The sequence below is a fragment of the Podarcis vaucheri genome (genome assembly GCF_965113315.1).
Source record: "Podarcis vaucheri genome assembly, chromosome: 8".
Classification (NCBI taxonomy): Eukaryota; Metazoa; Chordata; class Lepidosauria; order Squamata; family Lacertidae; genus Podarcis; species Podarcis vaucheri.
The window spans coordinates 95,022,422-95,039,916 of NC_138766.1; the positions used below are offsets into that span (position 1 = coordinate 95,022,422).

The window sequence follows — 17,495 nt, forward strand, 5'->3', positions numbered from 1 at the left end:
ACGTGCTCAGAGCAAGAAGCGAGAGAAGTCAGGATTTAGGATCCATGGTGAGAGGCAAGAGCAGGGAAGACAAGGTGGCTGCAGCCCAAAGGATGTTAAAGGACCAAGCCTTGGGTTAACATTTTAGTGGGAAGGGAGGGATAAGTAATGTGGACCTGGAGGCAATGGAGAAAAAGCTGGGCAGTGAAGGGGGGAAGAAAGTGGAAAGGATCCAAGCCACCCACCCCACCCCTGATATATAGAGGGCATGGGCATAACCAAGATTTTTGTAGGGCTTTGGGGGAAGCAGAACCTCAGATGTGTATTGATTTTTATTGATGGGGGGCAGCTACCTCCCCAGCTACGCAACTGTGGAAGGACGTTTGGCTCCGGAATTGGCCTCCAGTCACTTACGGACTCATTGTTAAAACCATGTTTATGGAAGACAATCTTACTCAGCTACGAGTGATTGCCAAAGGAAGGAAGGAATCAACATTGCAGACTTGGAACCAAACTCCACATGACTTTAACACTTTATTTTTTAAAACTTTTATATGCCTGTTGTTTTTCTCCATGGAGTTTTGGACAAAAACATCACAGTAATCCATGTTTATGCACAAACTACCGGTGCCAAAGAAACTGAAATTGACCAATTCTATGAAGACTTACAACACCTTCTAGAAATGACACAAAAGAAGGATGTTCTTCTCATTACAGAGGATTGGAATGCTAAAGTAGGGAGTCAAGAGATGAAAGGAACAACTGGCAAGTTTGGCCTTGGGAGTTCAAAATGAAGCAGGGCAAAGGCTAATAGAGTTCTGCCAAGAGAACAAGCTGGTCATCACAAACACTCTTTTCCAACAACACAAGAGACGATTCTACACATGGACATCACCAGATGGGCAGCATCAACATCAGATTGATTATATTCTCTGCAGCCAAAGATGGAGAAGCTCTATACAGTCAGCAAAAACAAGACCTGGAGCTGACTGTGGCTCAGGTCATCAGCTTCTTATAGCAAAATTCAAGCTTAAACTGAAGAAAGTAGGAAAAACCAGTGGGCCGGTAAGATACAATCTAAGTCACATCCCTTATGAATACACAGTGGAAGTGAGGAACAGGTTTAAGGATTTAGATTTGGTGGACAGAGTGCCTGAAGAACTATGGATGGAGGCTTGCAACATTATACAGGAGGCAGCAACGAAAACCATCCCAATGAAAAGGAAATGCAAGAAAGCAAAGTGGCTGTCCAACGAGGCCTTACAAATAGTGAGGGAGAGAAGGCAAGCAAAATGCGAGGGAGATAGTGAAAGATACAGGAAAATGAATGCAGATTTCCAAAAAATAGCAAGGAGAGACAAGAGGGCCTTCTTCGACGAGCAATGCAAAGAAATAGAGGAAAACAATAGAATGGGAAAACCAGAGATCTGTTCAAGAAAATTGGAGATATGAAAGGAACATTTCATGCAAAGATTACCATAATAAAGGACAAAAGTAGTAAGGATGTAACAGAAGCAGAAGAAGTGGCAAGAATACACAGAGAAATGATACCAGAAAAATTCGGATGTCTCGTACACCCCAGGTAGTGTGGTTGCTGACCTTGAGCCAGACAGGCTGGAGAGTGAAGTCAAATGGGCCTTAGAAAGCACTGCTAATAACAAGGCCAGTGGAAGTGATGGTATTCCAGCTGAACTATTTAAAATTTTAAAAGATGATGCTGTCAAGGTGCTACACTCAATACGCCAGCAAGTTTGGAAAATTCAGCAGTGGCCAGAGGATTGGAGAAGATCAGTCTACATCCCAATCCCAAAGAAGGGCAATGCCAAAGAATGCTCCAACTACCACACAATTGCACTCATTTCACACGCTAGCAAGGTTATGCTTAAAATTCTACAAGGCAGGCTTAAGCAGTATGTGGACCGAGAACTTCCAGAAGTGCAAGCTGGATTTCGAAGGGGCAGAGGAACCAGAGACCAAATTGCAAACATGCGCTGGATTATGGAGAAAGCTAGAGAGTTCCAGAAAGACATCTACTTCTGCTTCATTGACTATGCAAAAGCCTTTGACTGTGCCGACCACAGCAAACTATGGCAAGTTCTTAAAGAAATGGGAGTGCCTCATCACCTCATCTGTCTCCTGAGAAATCTCTATGTGGGACAAGCTTAGTTTATGAACAACTTGGAAATAGAACGCTGCAAACCTGGAAGTAGGTGTTCCGGTTTGTGAACTTTGCCTTGGAAGCGAAACATGTTCCACTTCCTGTTGAGTGTGTTCCGTTTGTAAATTGAGTCCCCCGCTGCTTATCAGAGGCTTCGTGTTGAGTCTTGAGCTCCCACACAACACAGAGGTGATATTTGGAGCTTTTGTTTTTGCTGTTTTTTGCGTTTTTGTTTGTGTGGCTTTTTCATTTTTTGACTGTGACTTCTTCTTCTTCATTTTATGGGACTGCCTTGTGACTGTGGTTTGTGACTTCGTTTTTGTGACTGTGTGGAACCGAGTTCAGCTACTGATTGATTGGTTGTGTGACTGCAGAAATGGATAAAAGCCTCCCATCCAAATATTGACTATCATTAGTACACGTAAGAAAAAAAAGTAATTTTTATTTTTATCATCTACAATACAGTCTTATTTATTTTATAGTACAGTACATTGATTATTGCTTCATTTTATGAATCAATAGTCTCACTAGATAGTAAAATTCATGTTAAATTGCTGTTTTAGGGCTTGTTTTTAAAAGTCTGGAATGGATTAATCCATTTTGCATTACTTTCTATGGGAAAGCACACCTTGGTTTTAGAACGCTTTGGTTTTGGAACAGACTTCTGGAACGGATTAAGTTTGTGAACCAAGGTACCACGGTATGCTTGAACTGACCCACTGACATCCATTCCTAGTTGGCCTGAAATGACTGGTCCCTTTTGACGGTTCCTTGGGGGAAACCCCCAGTTTGGGTTCCACAAATTCATGTGGAAAGGCTCTACTTGCACGCTCTCTCTCTCTCTCTCTAAGCTGCCATGCCAGGGTTAGGGCCAGAGGCAGTAAGTGGAGTTTCCCCTCACCTGTGCGACTTTCTCAGGGATGTTCCGGACGGTGAAACCGTAGAGGCGCGCGCGGTCAGGAAAGATGCTGGAGAGAATCCTGCGGTCCAGTTGGAATGCAATTTCGCCCACGATGCGCTCTTGCTTGCTGGTTTCTGCAAAGACATTTCCTGTCAGAGAGGAGGTCTCCCTGGCCCTCCACCATCCACAAAGTGCCCACTCCCCTTGGTCAAGCTGTCCACCCTCCCCTGCCAGCCTATTGCCTCACAGCTAGCAGCCCAGGCCACATTTTGCTGACCAGAGTGGAGTTCCCCACCTTCCCCCCTGTTTGCACTGCTCCATGTACTAAAGCCAGCCTGTCTTGTCTCTTTGTAAACTCTGCACCAACACCCCTCCTGTGAATATAAGTTAAGGGCTTTGTCCTGCACTATGCTTAGAATTGTATGCATCCTTCTAAATAAATAAATAAAATACAAAGGTGAGCAGCTTTTTATTTTGCCCAAGTGCAGCGCATTCGATGCAAAAGGTGAGAGAGAAAAGAAGTCTGTAAGCTAACGGTGCTCAGAAGGACAGCTGTTCATTTTAGGCAGGATCATGGGGCTGTCTGCAGCCACCTTTGGGAGCTAACAGGACACAGGAGAGGGGAAGAAATCGGGCAACCACGGTGTGAGTCCATTCTGGATTGGAGTTGCATGGGTGGTTCCTTCTTCAAACTAAAACTGGCTAATTGAAGCATTTTTTTTAAAAAAATGATGTGTCAGCTGGCCCCCAGTGGCACACATTTTGTGGCAAAGGAATGTCATTAAGGCAGCTTTCAGGCATAGGGTGCAATAGTTACAGTTGCTACTAGGCACTTATAGGTCTGTATAAAGCCTGTCTGTGGCCAGGCCATTATTTGAAGACTGGCCAGCTGCTGATAACTTCCAGGGAGAGGAATGGCAGTTTGGCTGCCTCTCTGTTAGCTCTCTGCTGACAGAAGATAATTATGTGGTGATTGATAGTAGTCAGACTGACTGTTATCGTATTGGCCCAAAAATAAGCCACACTTTCCCCACAAATTCCGACCGTGAAAAAGTGCAGCTTAAATACATGACCTTACAAAAATAGGCTTTTATGATCTTGCTGCTGAAACAGACATATAGTAAAACGGAACAAAGAAATGTTTTATTGCCGATTTGCAAGCTTACGGGTAATCTCTAGTACCCGTAGGATTTTCTTAGACATTTGCCATTTTTGGATGTGAGTGCCTGCGGAATTGTAGCCATTGAATATATTTGCGGGTGCGGCTTATATTCGGGCCAATACAGTAATCACTCAGGAGAATAAGGGTGATCTGGGGGACCTGAAATGCTTTGCTGAGGTCATTTTATGTTGTCTGTGCCTGGCGGCTTGGACGGGAGTTACAATGAGCTGGCAAGGTGAGGAGTCAACACTGTGCCCAAATGTCACTTAAGCATGTTTTATAGGTAGAAAGACCAGCACACTCTCTTTCTTAAACACCTCTGGGACAAGGAAAACTAACTCGGAGAGATCCCTCTATGCTGCTGGTGAAAATTTACAATCTGAAAAATCGTACGTACCTCTTTCTGTTGTTATGAAGAACAGAAAGGAAAACTGGTTGTTAAAGTGTCTCAAGGCAAAGCTAAAAGCCTGATTTATGGTTAACAATAAAGATTAGACAGACAAGGGAAACCCTTGTGTGAAAAATCTAACCCTTTTTCTGTTTCTTGTTGCTGAAAGTAAAGCGGCCATTTCTAGTTGTGGAAAAGAATTTCCTATAAGACATGTTGTGGCTGTGGTTTTAAGGTGGAAATATTAACATAGAGTTGCTAATAATATTCAAATCATCAAAAGCATCCAGTATGGCAAAGGTACCTTTAGATCTCCCAGTGACTGTTGGCATTGTTCAGCAGTTGATGGCTGAACAATTAAAAATGATTGGAATCAATCAGTGGAAAAGAAAGGTGGAGAGAAAATGAGTCAAAGAGATCTGAAATGGAAAATGGAAATGAAGAATACCTAGATGCTTCGGACCAAATCAATGAAAAGCTGGCAAGACTGGATGAAGAAAGCAGATGCGGAAATGAAATGCATTCCATACAAGGATTTGGAGGAGGAGGAGATACAATCACAAATGGGGAATTACCTGGATTTGGCATTGATGGAGTTGAGGTAGGGAAAGCTTTAGGGAAAACTTCAGTCCTGGCCATTCTTCAGTTCTAGCAGAGAGAAAGTATTTTGTATATGATTTGGAGCAAATTCAGAGAATGATGCTGCCAAATTTATGGTATTCTCTCTGGGAAAAGACTGGGAAAAATGAAAATGGAAGTTTCTAGAGGAGAGGAGATCAGGATAGTACTGTAAATACAACAGGAAATGGAAATGCAACAGGAAGTGGAATTTGAGCATATGGAAATGGACATGAACTAAAGGATATATAATAAGAAGAAAAAGGAATATTATTCCAATATGTGATAACAATGGAGAGATTTTAAAATGGACATGGATAGAAAGAATTTGCTGTCACTCAATATGGAGTAACTGTGGTGGAAATTAATGGAAATAAAGTTAATAGAAAAGAAAAAATATGGTTGACATTAGCCAATAATAACAATTAGGGAACTCCTCTTGTACTTTTAGTGGGAAAACAAAATGAATGCTTCTGAGACACCTTAACTTAAAATAAATATTGTTTAACAGAAAGTGCAGAAGATGGATTTTAGCATGGGCTAAATGTCTTAAATACCATACTTTTCCGTGTATAAGACTGTTTTTTTTAATGAAAAATCATGTTAAAATTGGGGGTTGTCTTATATATGGGTAGTGCATTGTGGGGGACATGGGATTGGTTGCTGTTGCTGCTGTGAGTCGGAGATTGTTATTGGTGGCTGCGGCAAGGGCTGGTGTTGATTGGCTGTTGATTGGGCAGCCTGTTTGCTGCTTTTGTTGGCGATGGGACAGAGGATAGGTGACTTTTGCGATGTGTGCACAACAACTGTGGGCCACCCCCCTCCTGAATAAAGCTCAACAACTGTGGGCAATCCCAAAAAAGCTCAACAATCTCTCCCCCCCCCTCCAATTTTCTTAATTTTGATTTCTCCAAAATAGGGGATGTCTTATACATGGAGGCGTGTTGTACACGGTAAAGTATGGTAATCCCTTTTCCTTTTTTTATGTTATCGGCAGATGGAAAATCAGAAGGGACTTTTTTGTTTGTATCTTTCTCTAGCGTTTATTTTTCTTTTGTCTTTTTTATCTCTCTCTCTTTTCTCTCTTATTGTTCCTTCCTTCCTTTCTTTTTTGTCTCTCTTTTTGTTTTTCTTCTTTGTTTTTTCCTTGGAGTCCTATGTCTGGGGCCTTTATTAAGGTCCAGAGATTGTATATGAATGGGAGTGGTAGATGCTTGATGGAGGGCCTTGGGTGAGAAACAGGGAACTGTTGGTCTCCCAGAGTGGGAAGTGACAGCTGGGAGGAGCTACTATCCTCTGTGTGTGGTAAGGGCTAAGAATTACTTTTAGGAGAGGACTCTATTTGTATTTTTTGTAGACACTATTTTATTTTATTATGAAAAACTTGAATAAAAATCTCACAGAAAAAGAGTTGCTGATGTTGACCTTCAGTTGCCCGCTGTGATTTATTCATGATCCCATGATAACTTCAGCTTCTGGCAAATGGGCCCTGACTAAGTGCCCACATATAGCCAACTTACACCAGACTTTCCTGGGCATCCCTCAGCCATCTAGGGGCAGATCATGGCTTGCCTCTGACCACAGAGGATTTCCCTCTGTCCCTTGGGCTTCTGGATCTCCTCCAGGGCAGGGCACTGTCCTCATAAACTCTTTGGGGTTGCAAATAGCAGCACTCATGGTGCTGGCCTGGGCTGCCCATGCTGCTGCTTGTTGCTGGCTCTAGGGCTAGTGGCAGTTCCTTGTGAATTGTACCCCCGCCACATAGCTCTGCTCCACTCCACCCTGCCTGCCTGCCCCAGCTCCGTTCTGGCCCCTCTCACCTTTTCCTTTGGCATCGCTGCTGGTCTTCATGTCAGTCTCTTGCTTAGTGGAGGCTCTGCGCTCCTTTGGCTTCACATCGGGATATTTCTGTGGGGCTTGGAGTGGATTAGCAGGGAGGTGGGTTGGTGGCATGGCTTCGGGAGAGGGTAGTTGGAAAGGGGGTGGCATGGCTTCCCTACCAACAAGGGGGGGTTGCAGTATGAAAGGGGCAGGGCTTCTCAGGATTATAGGCTGTGCAAGTGCCTGGGCTTGTGCTTGGGTCATTACCTGGGCCTGGGCCCGGGCCTGGGCCTGGGCCTGGGCCCAGTGTGCCCGCTCCATTTCCTGTCGTCGTGCTGTTTGCTCCATCTCTGCCCAGGTCTTCACCCATTGCTGTGCCTGTGCTCTCTCGAATGCCTGCTGCTGTGTCAGTCTTGGTGCCTGGGTCACTACGGGTGCCTGCGCCCACGCCCTAGGCTGCATCTGCTCCCGCTCCATTGCCTGTCGCTGTGTCATTGCTTGGGCTTGCCTTAGTTCCTTTACCCCTCCCAATAGCTTCTCATTCCTTGGAGTCAGGATTTGTGCCTGCTGCATTGCTTGCCCCAGCGCCAATGCCTGCTGCAGTGCTGGCATGCTCATGGCAGGCCATGCTTGGCATACATAGGCATTGAGTGCTGCACTTGGAGGGGTGAAAGGCCGAGACTCCCACCAGCGCTGAGCAACATCAGCACTGCTTAGAGGGCCTGAGAGATTTAGCACTGAGACAGGACCATTCTGTGAGGCATTTTGAGAAGCATCCCGGGTAACATTGAGAGAGGCATTCTGGGTGGTATCCTGAGAGTTGGGGACCCCAGGGCTGGGCTGAAGAGTGGTAATGTCTACTGTTTGTGTCCTGGCAACTTTGGGGCGGCCTGGAGGTAAGAAGACTGTATCATCCCCAGGGGACATGGAGCTGGGCCAGGACCAAGTTGATTCAAGTTCTCTTGTTTGGTTGGCATTTGGAGAAAAGGAGACCCCAGAGCTGGGCTGGAGAGTGGTGATGTCTACTGTTTGTGTCCTGGCAACTTTGGGGCGGCCTGGAGGAGGGAAGACTAAATCAACCCCAGGGGGCATGGAGCTGGGCCAGGGCCAATATGATTCAATTTCTCTTGTTTGGTTCGGATTCGTAGAATAGGAGCCCCCAGAGCTGGGCTGGAGAGTGGTGATGTCTACTGTTTGTGTCCTGGCAACTTTGGGGCGTCCTGGAGGTAAGAAGACTGTATCATCCCCAGGGGACATGGAGCTGGGCCAAGACCAAGTTGATTCAAGTTCTCCTGTTTGGTTGGCATTTGGAGAAAAGGAGACCCCAGAGCTGGGCTGGAGAGTGGTGATGTCTACTGTTTGTGTCCTGGCAACTTTGGGGCGTCCTGGAGGAGGGAAGACTGAATAATCCCCAGGGGGCATGGAGCTGGGCCAGGGCCAATATGATTCAATTTCTCTTGTTTGGTTCGGATTCGTAGAATAGGAGCCCCCAGAGCTGGGCTGGAGAGTGGTGATGTCTACTGTTTGTGTCCTGGCAACTTTGGGGCGGCCTGGAGGTAAGAAGACTGTATCATCCCCAGGGGACATGGAGCTAGGCCAGGACCAAGTTGATTCAAGTTCTCTTGTTTGGTTCGGATTCGTAGAATAGGAGCCCCCAGAGCTGGGCTGGAGAGTGGTGATGTCTACTGTTTGTGTCCTGGCAAATTTGGGGCGGCCTGGAGGTAAGAAGACTGTATCATCCCCAGGGGACATGGAGCTAGGCAAGGACCAATATGATTCAATTTCTCCTGTTTGGTTGGCATTTGGAGAATAGGAGCCCCCAGAGCTGGGCTGGAGAGTGGTGATGTCTACTGTTTGTGTCCTGGCAAATCTGGGGCGGCCTGCAGGTAAGAAGACTGTATCAACCCCAGGGGACATGGAGCTGGGCAAGGACCAATATGATTCAAGTTCTCTTGTTTGGTTGGCATTTGGAGAATAGGAGCCCCCAGAGCTGGGCTGGAGAGTGGTGATGTCTACTGTTTGTGTCCTGGCAAATTTGGGGCGGCCTGGAGGTAAGAAGACTGTATCATCCCCAGGGGACATGGAGCTGGGCCAGGACCAAGTTGATTCAAGTTCTCTTGTTTGGTTCGGATTCGTAGAATAGGAGCCCCCAGAGCTGGGCTGGAGAGTGGTGATGTCTACTGTTTGTGTCCTGGCAACTTTGGGGCGGCCTGGAGGTAAGACGACTAAATCAACCCCAGGGGACATGGAGCTGGGCAAGGACCAATATGATTCAAGTTCTCTTGTTTGGTTGGCATTTGGAGAATAGGAGCCCCCAGAGCTGGGCTGGAGAGTGGTGATGTCTACTGTTTGTGTCCTGGCAAATTTGGGGCGGCCTGGAGGTAAGAAGACTGTATCATCCCCAGGGGACATGGAGCTGGGCCAGGACCAATATGATTCAATTTCTCTTGTTTGGTTGGCATTTGGAGAATAGGAGCCCCCAGAGCTGGGCTGGAGAGTGGTGATGTCTACTGTTTGTGTCCTGGCAACTTTGGGGCGGCCTGAAGGTAAGAAGACTGTATCATCCCCAGGGGACATGGAGCTGGGCCAAGACCAAGTTGATTCAAGTTCTCCTGTTTGGTTGGCATTTGGAGAAAAGGAGACCCCAGAGCTGGGCTGGAGAGTGGTGATGTCTACTGTTTGTGTCCTGGCAACTTTGGGGCGTCCTGGAGGAGGGAAGACTGAATAACCCCCAGGGGGCATGGAGCTGGGCCAGGGCCAATATGTTTCAATTTCTCTTGTTTGGTTGGCATTTGGAGAATAGGAGCCCCCAGAGCTGGGCTGGAGAGTGGTGATGTCTACTGTTTGTGTCCTGGCAACTTTGGGGCGGCCTGGAGGTAAGAAGACTGTATCATCCCCAGGGGACATGGAGCTGGGCCAGGACCAAGTTGATTCAATTTCTCTTGTTTGGTTGGCATTTGGAGAATAGGTGCCCCCAGAGCTTGGCTGGAGAGTGGTGATGTCTACTGTTTGTGTCCTGGCAACTTTGGGGCGGCCTGGAGGTAAGACGACTGTATCAACCCCAGGGGGCATGGAGCTGGGCAAGGACCAGAGTGGGGGGACTCCCACTGCGTACACTGTGCCACCCGCAAGATTTGTGTTACTGGGGTCAGAGGAAGTTGTTGAGGAGGTCTGTGGATGGTGTGGATGCACCGGAGAGGAGCACTCATAGCAATAGCCTTTGGGACTTTGGGAGGAGGAAGTCTGTGGATGGTGTGGATGCACCGGAGAGGAGCACTCATAGCAATAGCCTTTGGGACTTTGAGAGGAGGACGTGGCAAGACTCTGATGGGCTGGATATAAAGCGGCATTAGCTGCAAAGAAGAGAGAGAGGCTCCGCTGAGCGTCGGGGTCACACTGACCTCACAGGGCATCACATCCCTAACACTCAGAAGCTACTAGTGGCATCACAACAAGGGAAGCCCTGAGTTCCATGGTCATAGAGATGGTCTGCATTTTTTTGGAAGGTTCTGGCTCTAGTTTTCTCTTTGGTTTGTTCTCTTTAAAGGTATTTACGGTGGCTGGATGACAGCAATTCTGGCACTTTTTGAAGTTAAAGATGTTTCAGTTACCTCTGTACCCCAGCTGTTGTGGACCATCTCTACAATCTGCCCCAGCATCGCACGACTGATGCTGGCTAGTGGCAGGTGAGAATTGCAATCAAAAACATCTGGAGGACACCTGGTGGAGGAAGTCTGGCTCACGGTCCTCTTTAGTAAAATGTCAATGCCAAATGCTGAGACTGAAGGCAGCTACAGGGAGGAATCCAATGATCTGCATCATATTTGCTACACCCTGGAAGATTGGCAGGGGTCAGCAAATTCTTATGCCCCACAAATAACCCAGAGATGCATTTTAAATAAAAGGACACATTCTACTCATGTAAAAACATGCTGATTCCCAGACCATCTGCGGTCTGGATTTAGAAGGTGATTGGGCCAGATCCGGCCCCCGGGCCTTAGTTTGCCTACCCATGATGGAGGGTTTGTTCATCACCTGAATGTGCAACAATAATCCAGTAACATCCCCTCCCCAAAAAGCCACATTTTAAAGGGTCAACTAAAGACCTGTTTAAAAAGGAATAATAATAATAAATAAATGTTATTTATACCCCGCCCTCCCCAGCCAAGACCGGGCTCAGGGTGGCTAACAACCAATAATAAAAAGTTGATTGAAATACAACTTTTTGTATTTCCTTAGGGCCCAGGACCTCTAGGGTGTTGCTATTTATGGACCTTAAGGTCCTTCGTGGGGCATACCGGGTGAGGTTGTCCCGTAGGTACAAGAGTCCTAGGCTGTAAAGGGCTTTAAAGGTCAAAACCAGCCCTTAAATCTGACCCTGTACTCCACCGGGAGCCAGTGCAGCTGGAAAAGCACTGGGTGAATATGCTCCCGTGGCAGAAACCCTGTGAGGAGCCTCGCCGCAGCATTCTGCACCTGCTGGAGTAGTCAGTAGTCATACCTGGAGGTGACCGTCGCATGGATCACTGTGGCCAGGTCAGGGTGGGAAAGGTAAGGGACCAACTGCTTGATGCGGTGAAAGTGGAAAAATGTTGCCTTGGCTGTTGCTGTAACCTGAGCCTCTATGGAAAGGGAGACGTCAAGGATTACACCCAAACTCTTACCAGAAGGCAGTGGCACTGATTGGGCCCCCGCAAGAGAAGGGAGTTGGTCCCTCATCCCCATACCATCTTGACCCAGCCAGAGGACCTCTGTCTTCGAAGGATTTAGTTTCAATCGGCTCCCACAAAACCATCCAGCCACAGCTTCCAAGCATCTGGTCAGTGTGTCCAGGTCGAGTTGGTGTGGCCATCCATCAGCAGATAGAGCTCAGCATATTGGTGACAGCCCAGCCCAAAGCTCCGGATAGTCTGGGCAAGGGTGCGCATGAAGATGTTAAAAAGCATCGGGGAGATTGCGCCCTGCAGCACTCCACACACCAAGGAGTGGCGCGATGACATATCCCTCCCTAGCGCCACCCTCTGTACCTGACCAGAGATAAAAGAGCACAGCCATTTACGGGCTATGCCCTGTATCCCCACGTCTGCGAGGCGGTGGTCCAGAAGATCATGATCAACCATGTCAAAGGCTGCTGATAAATCTAAAAGAATCAGCAGTCCTGGCCTGCCTCGATCCAGTTGTCTACGGAGATCATCTGTAAGGGCGACTAGAGCCGTCTCGGTCCCGAAACCAGGACGGACCCTGGACTGAAATGAATCTAAAGCCAATGTTTCCTCCAGAAACCTACCAAGCTGTTCAGCAACCGCTCTCTCAATTACCTTACCCAGATATGAAAGATTTGAAACTGGGTGGTAATTGGATACATCTAAAGGATCTAGTGAAGTTTTCTTTAAGAGCGGACACACCACTGCTCCCTTCAGCTCCCCTGGGAATATCCCCATGCCAAAGGACAAATTGATAATTTCAACCAGGGGGGTCTGCATGACATCTGGGCACGCCCTAATCAGCCAAGATGGGCACAGATCGAGGAGGCAGGTGGTGGGCCTACCAGCTTGGAGGAATCTGTCCACATCAGCAGGGAGTATCCGATCAAAATGGTCCAACACAATTGAGGGGCCTCCAGTTCTGTCACTGTATCTGCATGGAGGTCACGGCGGAGCAACAGGACTTTCCGCAAAAAAGCTCATGAATGCCTCACAGCTGTGAGTCAAATTTGTGCTTATATTTGGTTGTCCTTCTAAGGACGTTATCGACCTAATCTAAAAAGTTGTGCCGAGCGAGAGCTAGCGGATGCAATGGAAGCTGTGAAGTAAGATTTCTTAGCAGCTTTCATAGCCATCTCATAAGCTTTCATAAGCGTCCTATAAGATGTTCGTGAAGCTCCGTCACAAGTCCGTTGCCATGCTCGCTCTAGCCGTCTGAGATCCTGCTTCATTTTCCGGAGCTCCTCGGTAAACCAAGGGGCCCGGTTTTGACAGGGTCGCAGAGGGCGCTTAGGCGTGATCTCATTGATAGCTGCCAAGAGCTGGTTATTCCAGTTCTAGACAAAGTCATCTAATGAGTCGCCAGGAGGAGCAGGGTCCCGCAAGGCCTGATGGAATCTATCAGGATCCATCAGCCTTCATGGGCAAGCCCAAATGGGCTCGCCAATCAAGCAGGGGAGGAGCGGGAAGTCAATCTTGGCTTTCAGAGCATAGTGATCAGACCATGGCACTTCCACAGGGCATGGCATGATCACATCTATGCCAGCACCAAAGATCAAATCCAGTGTGTGGCCTGCTTGATGAGTGGGGCCCAAAACAAAGTGGAAGAGCCTAGTGTTGCCATGGAAGTCACTAGGTCCAGAGCCTGTGAGGAGGGGGTGGCATCGGCATGGATGTTGAAGTCTCCCAAAACCAATAGGCTTGGGAACTCCAAGGCCCAGCCTGCCGCCACCTCCAGCAGGTCTGACAGGGTGGCTGCCGGTGCGCTGGGTGGTCGGTATACTTGGCCAGACAGCCAAGCTCTCCTTGGTGCCCCACACAAGACCAACACATTCAATGCCGGAGGTCGCCGGTGCTGGCAGAACTCTGAAAGAGCAATCCTCCCGGATTAACAATGCTACTCCTCCGACCCCGACCCGCAGTCTGCGATTGATGGAGGACAGAGAAACCTGGGGATGTTATCTTATGTAGGGAGACTACTTCGCCTTAAAGTACCCAGGTCTCCGTCACATAAGCCCGGTCATTCCCCTGCAAGACAAAAAGTCACGCCTGGTGGTGGTTTTATTGCCTATGGACCTGACATTGCACAACACCAGTGACGGAGGTGGGTAATCTCTGCTCGCCCTACCCTTGTCTCTTGGGATGGGGCGTAGATTGGAAGGGTTTTTTCTTGAGGCGTTCTTGAGTAAAGGAAGGTTTGAACTCTGATTAATAAGAATACACACAGAGGGTTGAACCAGCAAGACTGGGAAGGGTGCGTATAACAATCTCTGCGTGCCTCCAGACCCTGGCCCAGGTCGTTTTATTCACAAAAGAGCTTTTTACAGAGTGTTCGTAAGAACCAATCAAATTTCTTCTGAGCATTTCAACAAACCCCACGTGGGGACAATGTTAAACTACAAACACTAGTTAAGCATGCATATTTTTGGGTAAATGAATGAAAACTACAAAGGAGCGCATTCAGCAACCCCGGAGGTCATAAACAATCAATACACATGATAAGAGGGATGGCCAGGAGGACAGCGATCATTATCACCTTCATGTGAGATCCGTTTCCTGGCCCTAAGTTTAACATATCAGAAAAGCTACATCAAAGAAACTTGCCCACTATCTTTATGGCCCAGGATGCCTGCCTGGCGACAACTGGGCTGCGTACTTGACTTGTCAAGAAAGAGAAATGGACAGTAGAGGAAATGGCCAGAGATGCAGAGGGTTGTGGGATTTGATCAGAAATTATTGCCAATGTATCAAACCCATTAAACACAGTGCATTCATTGTGGACACAATGGCTTGATGCATATTTTATAATTCCTCATAGTAATCCCACCCGACCCCACACTCTGGATATTTGCACTCCTATAGTTTTTGCCTGACACCTAAAGGTGTATAATCAAGGTGCCAGGCGAACTTCCCTGGGGAGAGCATTCCATAGACAGGGAGCCACTGCAGAGAAGACCCATTTTTGTGTTGCCACCCTCCTGACCTATTGAGGGGGAGGCACACAACGGAGGGCCTCAGAAGATGATCTCAGGGTCCGGGTAGGTTCATATGGGAAGAGGCAGTCCTTGAGATATTGTGGTCCTGAGCCATTTAAGGCTTTATAGCAGAGAGAAATGGAAGATCTACATCAAAAACAACAGGGAAGAAAGATTGTGATCTGCTGTCCCAGTGGATCCTGCCACCTGAGGCGGTTGTCTCAACTTGCCTCATGGGTGGGCCGGCCCTGACCCCACTTAATGTTGCAACCAGTCCAAATGGGTAGAAGTGGCTTATTGCAGTGAGAGCAGAGGGCTGTTGTCACACCTTCTGGGCCCTTCCACAGTAGGTGTTTCCCCGTGTGGAATTCTCACTCTTTGTCCTATAAAAGGTAAGTAACAGAATGTATAGAATGTACTCACAGAAGCATGGAAAGTGTTTTCTGTGGAGTTTGGAACTGACAGGGTTAAAACTCCGTGGTGTCCTGTATCTGGGAGGAGCTTGACGCAGGGAAGTGCGTCAGAGTCTGTGTCTGTGTTCAGACTTGCTTTCGATTCTGCCTGAGACACAGCTCAGCTCAGAGGCTGTGTGTGTGCTTTTGGAGCACAGGAAAGATGCCGGAAAGTTCTGATGGATTTACTGCTCTGTAAATAAACGCTTCTAGAGATAAGAACCGGACTGTCTTTGGACTTGATTTATCCCTCATCTCACACGGACGCAGGACCGCTGCTACTCTGCTCCCTGCCAGGTCAGCCTCAAGCCCCAAAGCAGAGCTGCACAGGGGAAGCGCTGACTGGATGCAGGATTAATTTCCCCAAAGGTTATGGGGGTTCCGCGTTTCCTGACAAGTGTGAGGAGGGAGGAAGATTGCCAGCTTTGAGCTGCTTTGAGCTCCTGCCAGGAAGGGCAGTGGGAGAGGCTGCTGGAGAACGGAGCCAAGAGGAGGCTGCTGCTTCAGAGGTCCAGCTAGCTGGCAAACGTGAGTATGTTTAAGCCCTGGGGGGTGGAAGATGGCTGCTGCTCAACCACAGCAAGGCCATGAGAGCTGCCCCGGTGAAAGACTGAGTGGGGCCAATTGGGAAGCCTGGAGTAAGCGCATGTACTACTGGCTGGAAGAAAGGAAGCTTTGGGAGTGTACCCAGGCCGATCCAGTACTTGACCAGCCCAGTGAGAGGTCTGCAGGAGCAGTGGGAGCTTGTGATGCAGACGTGGCTGCAGCTCTGGAGAGAGAGCAAAGGATACTAGCCATTTTAAGGGCCAGCGTTGATGCTTGGCTGTTGCCAAACCTTCAAGGGAAGAAGCCCTGGGTCGCGTGGCAGGCACTGAAGACGGCATGTCAAGCCGCAGTGGGAGCCAGACCAGAGGGGGCTAAGAGATGCCCAGAGAAAGCATCAAGCCCAGAGGGGGCTGGGACTGTTTTGGGAAGCTGTTTCTATGCTTCGACACGTCTGTGTGATGGTGCTGGAGAGAGGCTGAGAGCTGGGAAGAGGAAGGCAGTTGCAGTCCGTTCCTCAGGCAGCTGGGCACCCAGGAGTGGGGGTGCAGGCCGTTCCAAAAGCTCTGGGAAAGCCAAAGTCTCCAAGCGTTGTTTGTGCTCTGCGGAGACGTCCAACAGCAAAGGGCATTGTTCTGCAGAGGCCCAGGAAGGCAAGGACACCGTCCGGAGAGGAATGTCAACAAAGCAGATAAGCGGCGGTTCCAGGGCCGGTTCCCAGCAAAGACGTGGGAAAGCAGCAGGCCAGGAGAAAAACAAAGACAAGGCGTCTTATCACCTCACAGCTGCGATGGTGTCTCTGGCAAACTGTGAAAGCCTTAGTTGGGGGGAGGCTGTGGCCATGGCAACCGGTGGGAGTGCAAGCACCGCCATGGCAGCTTTGGAAAACAGCCAGAGAGACACTTTATCTCTTATAATCGACTCCGGAGCGTCTCATTGCCTCGTGAATTCCCGAGGGCTCCCGAGGAACTGCAAGACAGTTAAAACTGGACGCTATGTCACATTAGCAGATGGGTCTCAGAGACCACTGACTGAAACTGGGTTTTTGTACTGTTCTTTTATAGATTATGAGGTGCAAGCTTTTTTGGTTCCAGAGCTTGCACATTCTCTTTTAAGTGTATCAGAACTTATGGCTGCTGGGTTTGGTGTTCTGTTCTCTAACAATCTGTGTTCCTTCTACAGGGATGGGAAGAAGATCTACAGTGTTGAGAGGAAAGACAGGCTCTTTCTGGTGGAGATGCCCATTGAAAATGGGTCTGTTGGTAAAATGGGGCTGGTGGAAAATGGGGCTAGTGGAAAGTCCATTAAAGATGCCCAAGTGCAGTGTGCAAATGTCCCACCACACCATGATTGTTTACATCTCTGGCACAGACGCTTAGGGCATGTAACGTGGTCATATGTAAAAAAAGCCGCAGAGAACACAATTGGATGTAGGTTCAAGGCATGTGACAGATACCTAGATTGTCAAGCCTGTAAGCAATCAAAGGTCACAACATGCACATACCCCAGGTCAGAGAGGAGAACCAGTAAACCCTTTGAACTTGTGCATGCAGATTTGTCAGGACCCATGCCAACACCTTCTTTAGCTGGGTCTAAATGGATTCTGGTTCTGATTGATGATTTTTCGAAACACACCTGGTTGTTTACACTTAAACACAAGTCGGAGGCGGCTGCACTGATCAGGGATTGGATCACAGCGGTAGAGCTGCGTTTCTCTACCAGGGTGATTTCCTTTCAATCTGATCGCGGGGGGGGGGAGTTCCCAGGTTCTGCGCTGCAGTCGTTTTTCAGGCAG

General features: G+C 48.2%; 1 protein-coding gene across 11 annotated transcripts in view; it reads right to left on the reverse strand.

The window, feature by feature from the left end:
• Positions 1-17,495, reverse strand: part of SPATC1 (spermatogenesis and centriole associated 1) — a 44,534-nt gene that overhangs the window by 17,562 nt on the left and 9,477 nt on the right. Inside the window, exons 3-6 of one of the 11 annotated variants that reach the window (XR_014222829.1) lie at positions 7,295-10,380; positions 7,027-7,114; positions 5,164-5,236; positions 3,039-3,172 (exon numbers count right to left, since the gene is read on the reverse strand). The exons of 4 other annotated variants lie outside the window; for them this stretch is intronic. Coding sequence is in view for 2 of the 7 variants with exons in the window: in XM_082235467.1 (XP_082091593.1) it covers positions 3,039-3,172; positions 7,027-10,380 (3,488 nt within the window). In the remaining 5 variants the exon portion in view is untranslated. Of the gene's footprint in view, positions 1-3,038; positions 3,173-5,163; positions 5,237-7,026; positions 10,381-17,495 lie in introns of those variants that run through there. 6 more of the 11 variants (XM_082235470.1, XR_014222830.1, XR_014222831.1 and 3 more) reach the window with 6 other exon arrangements.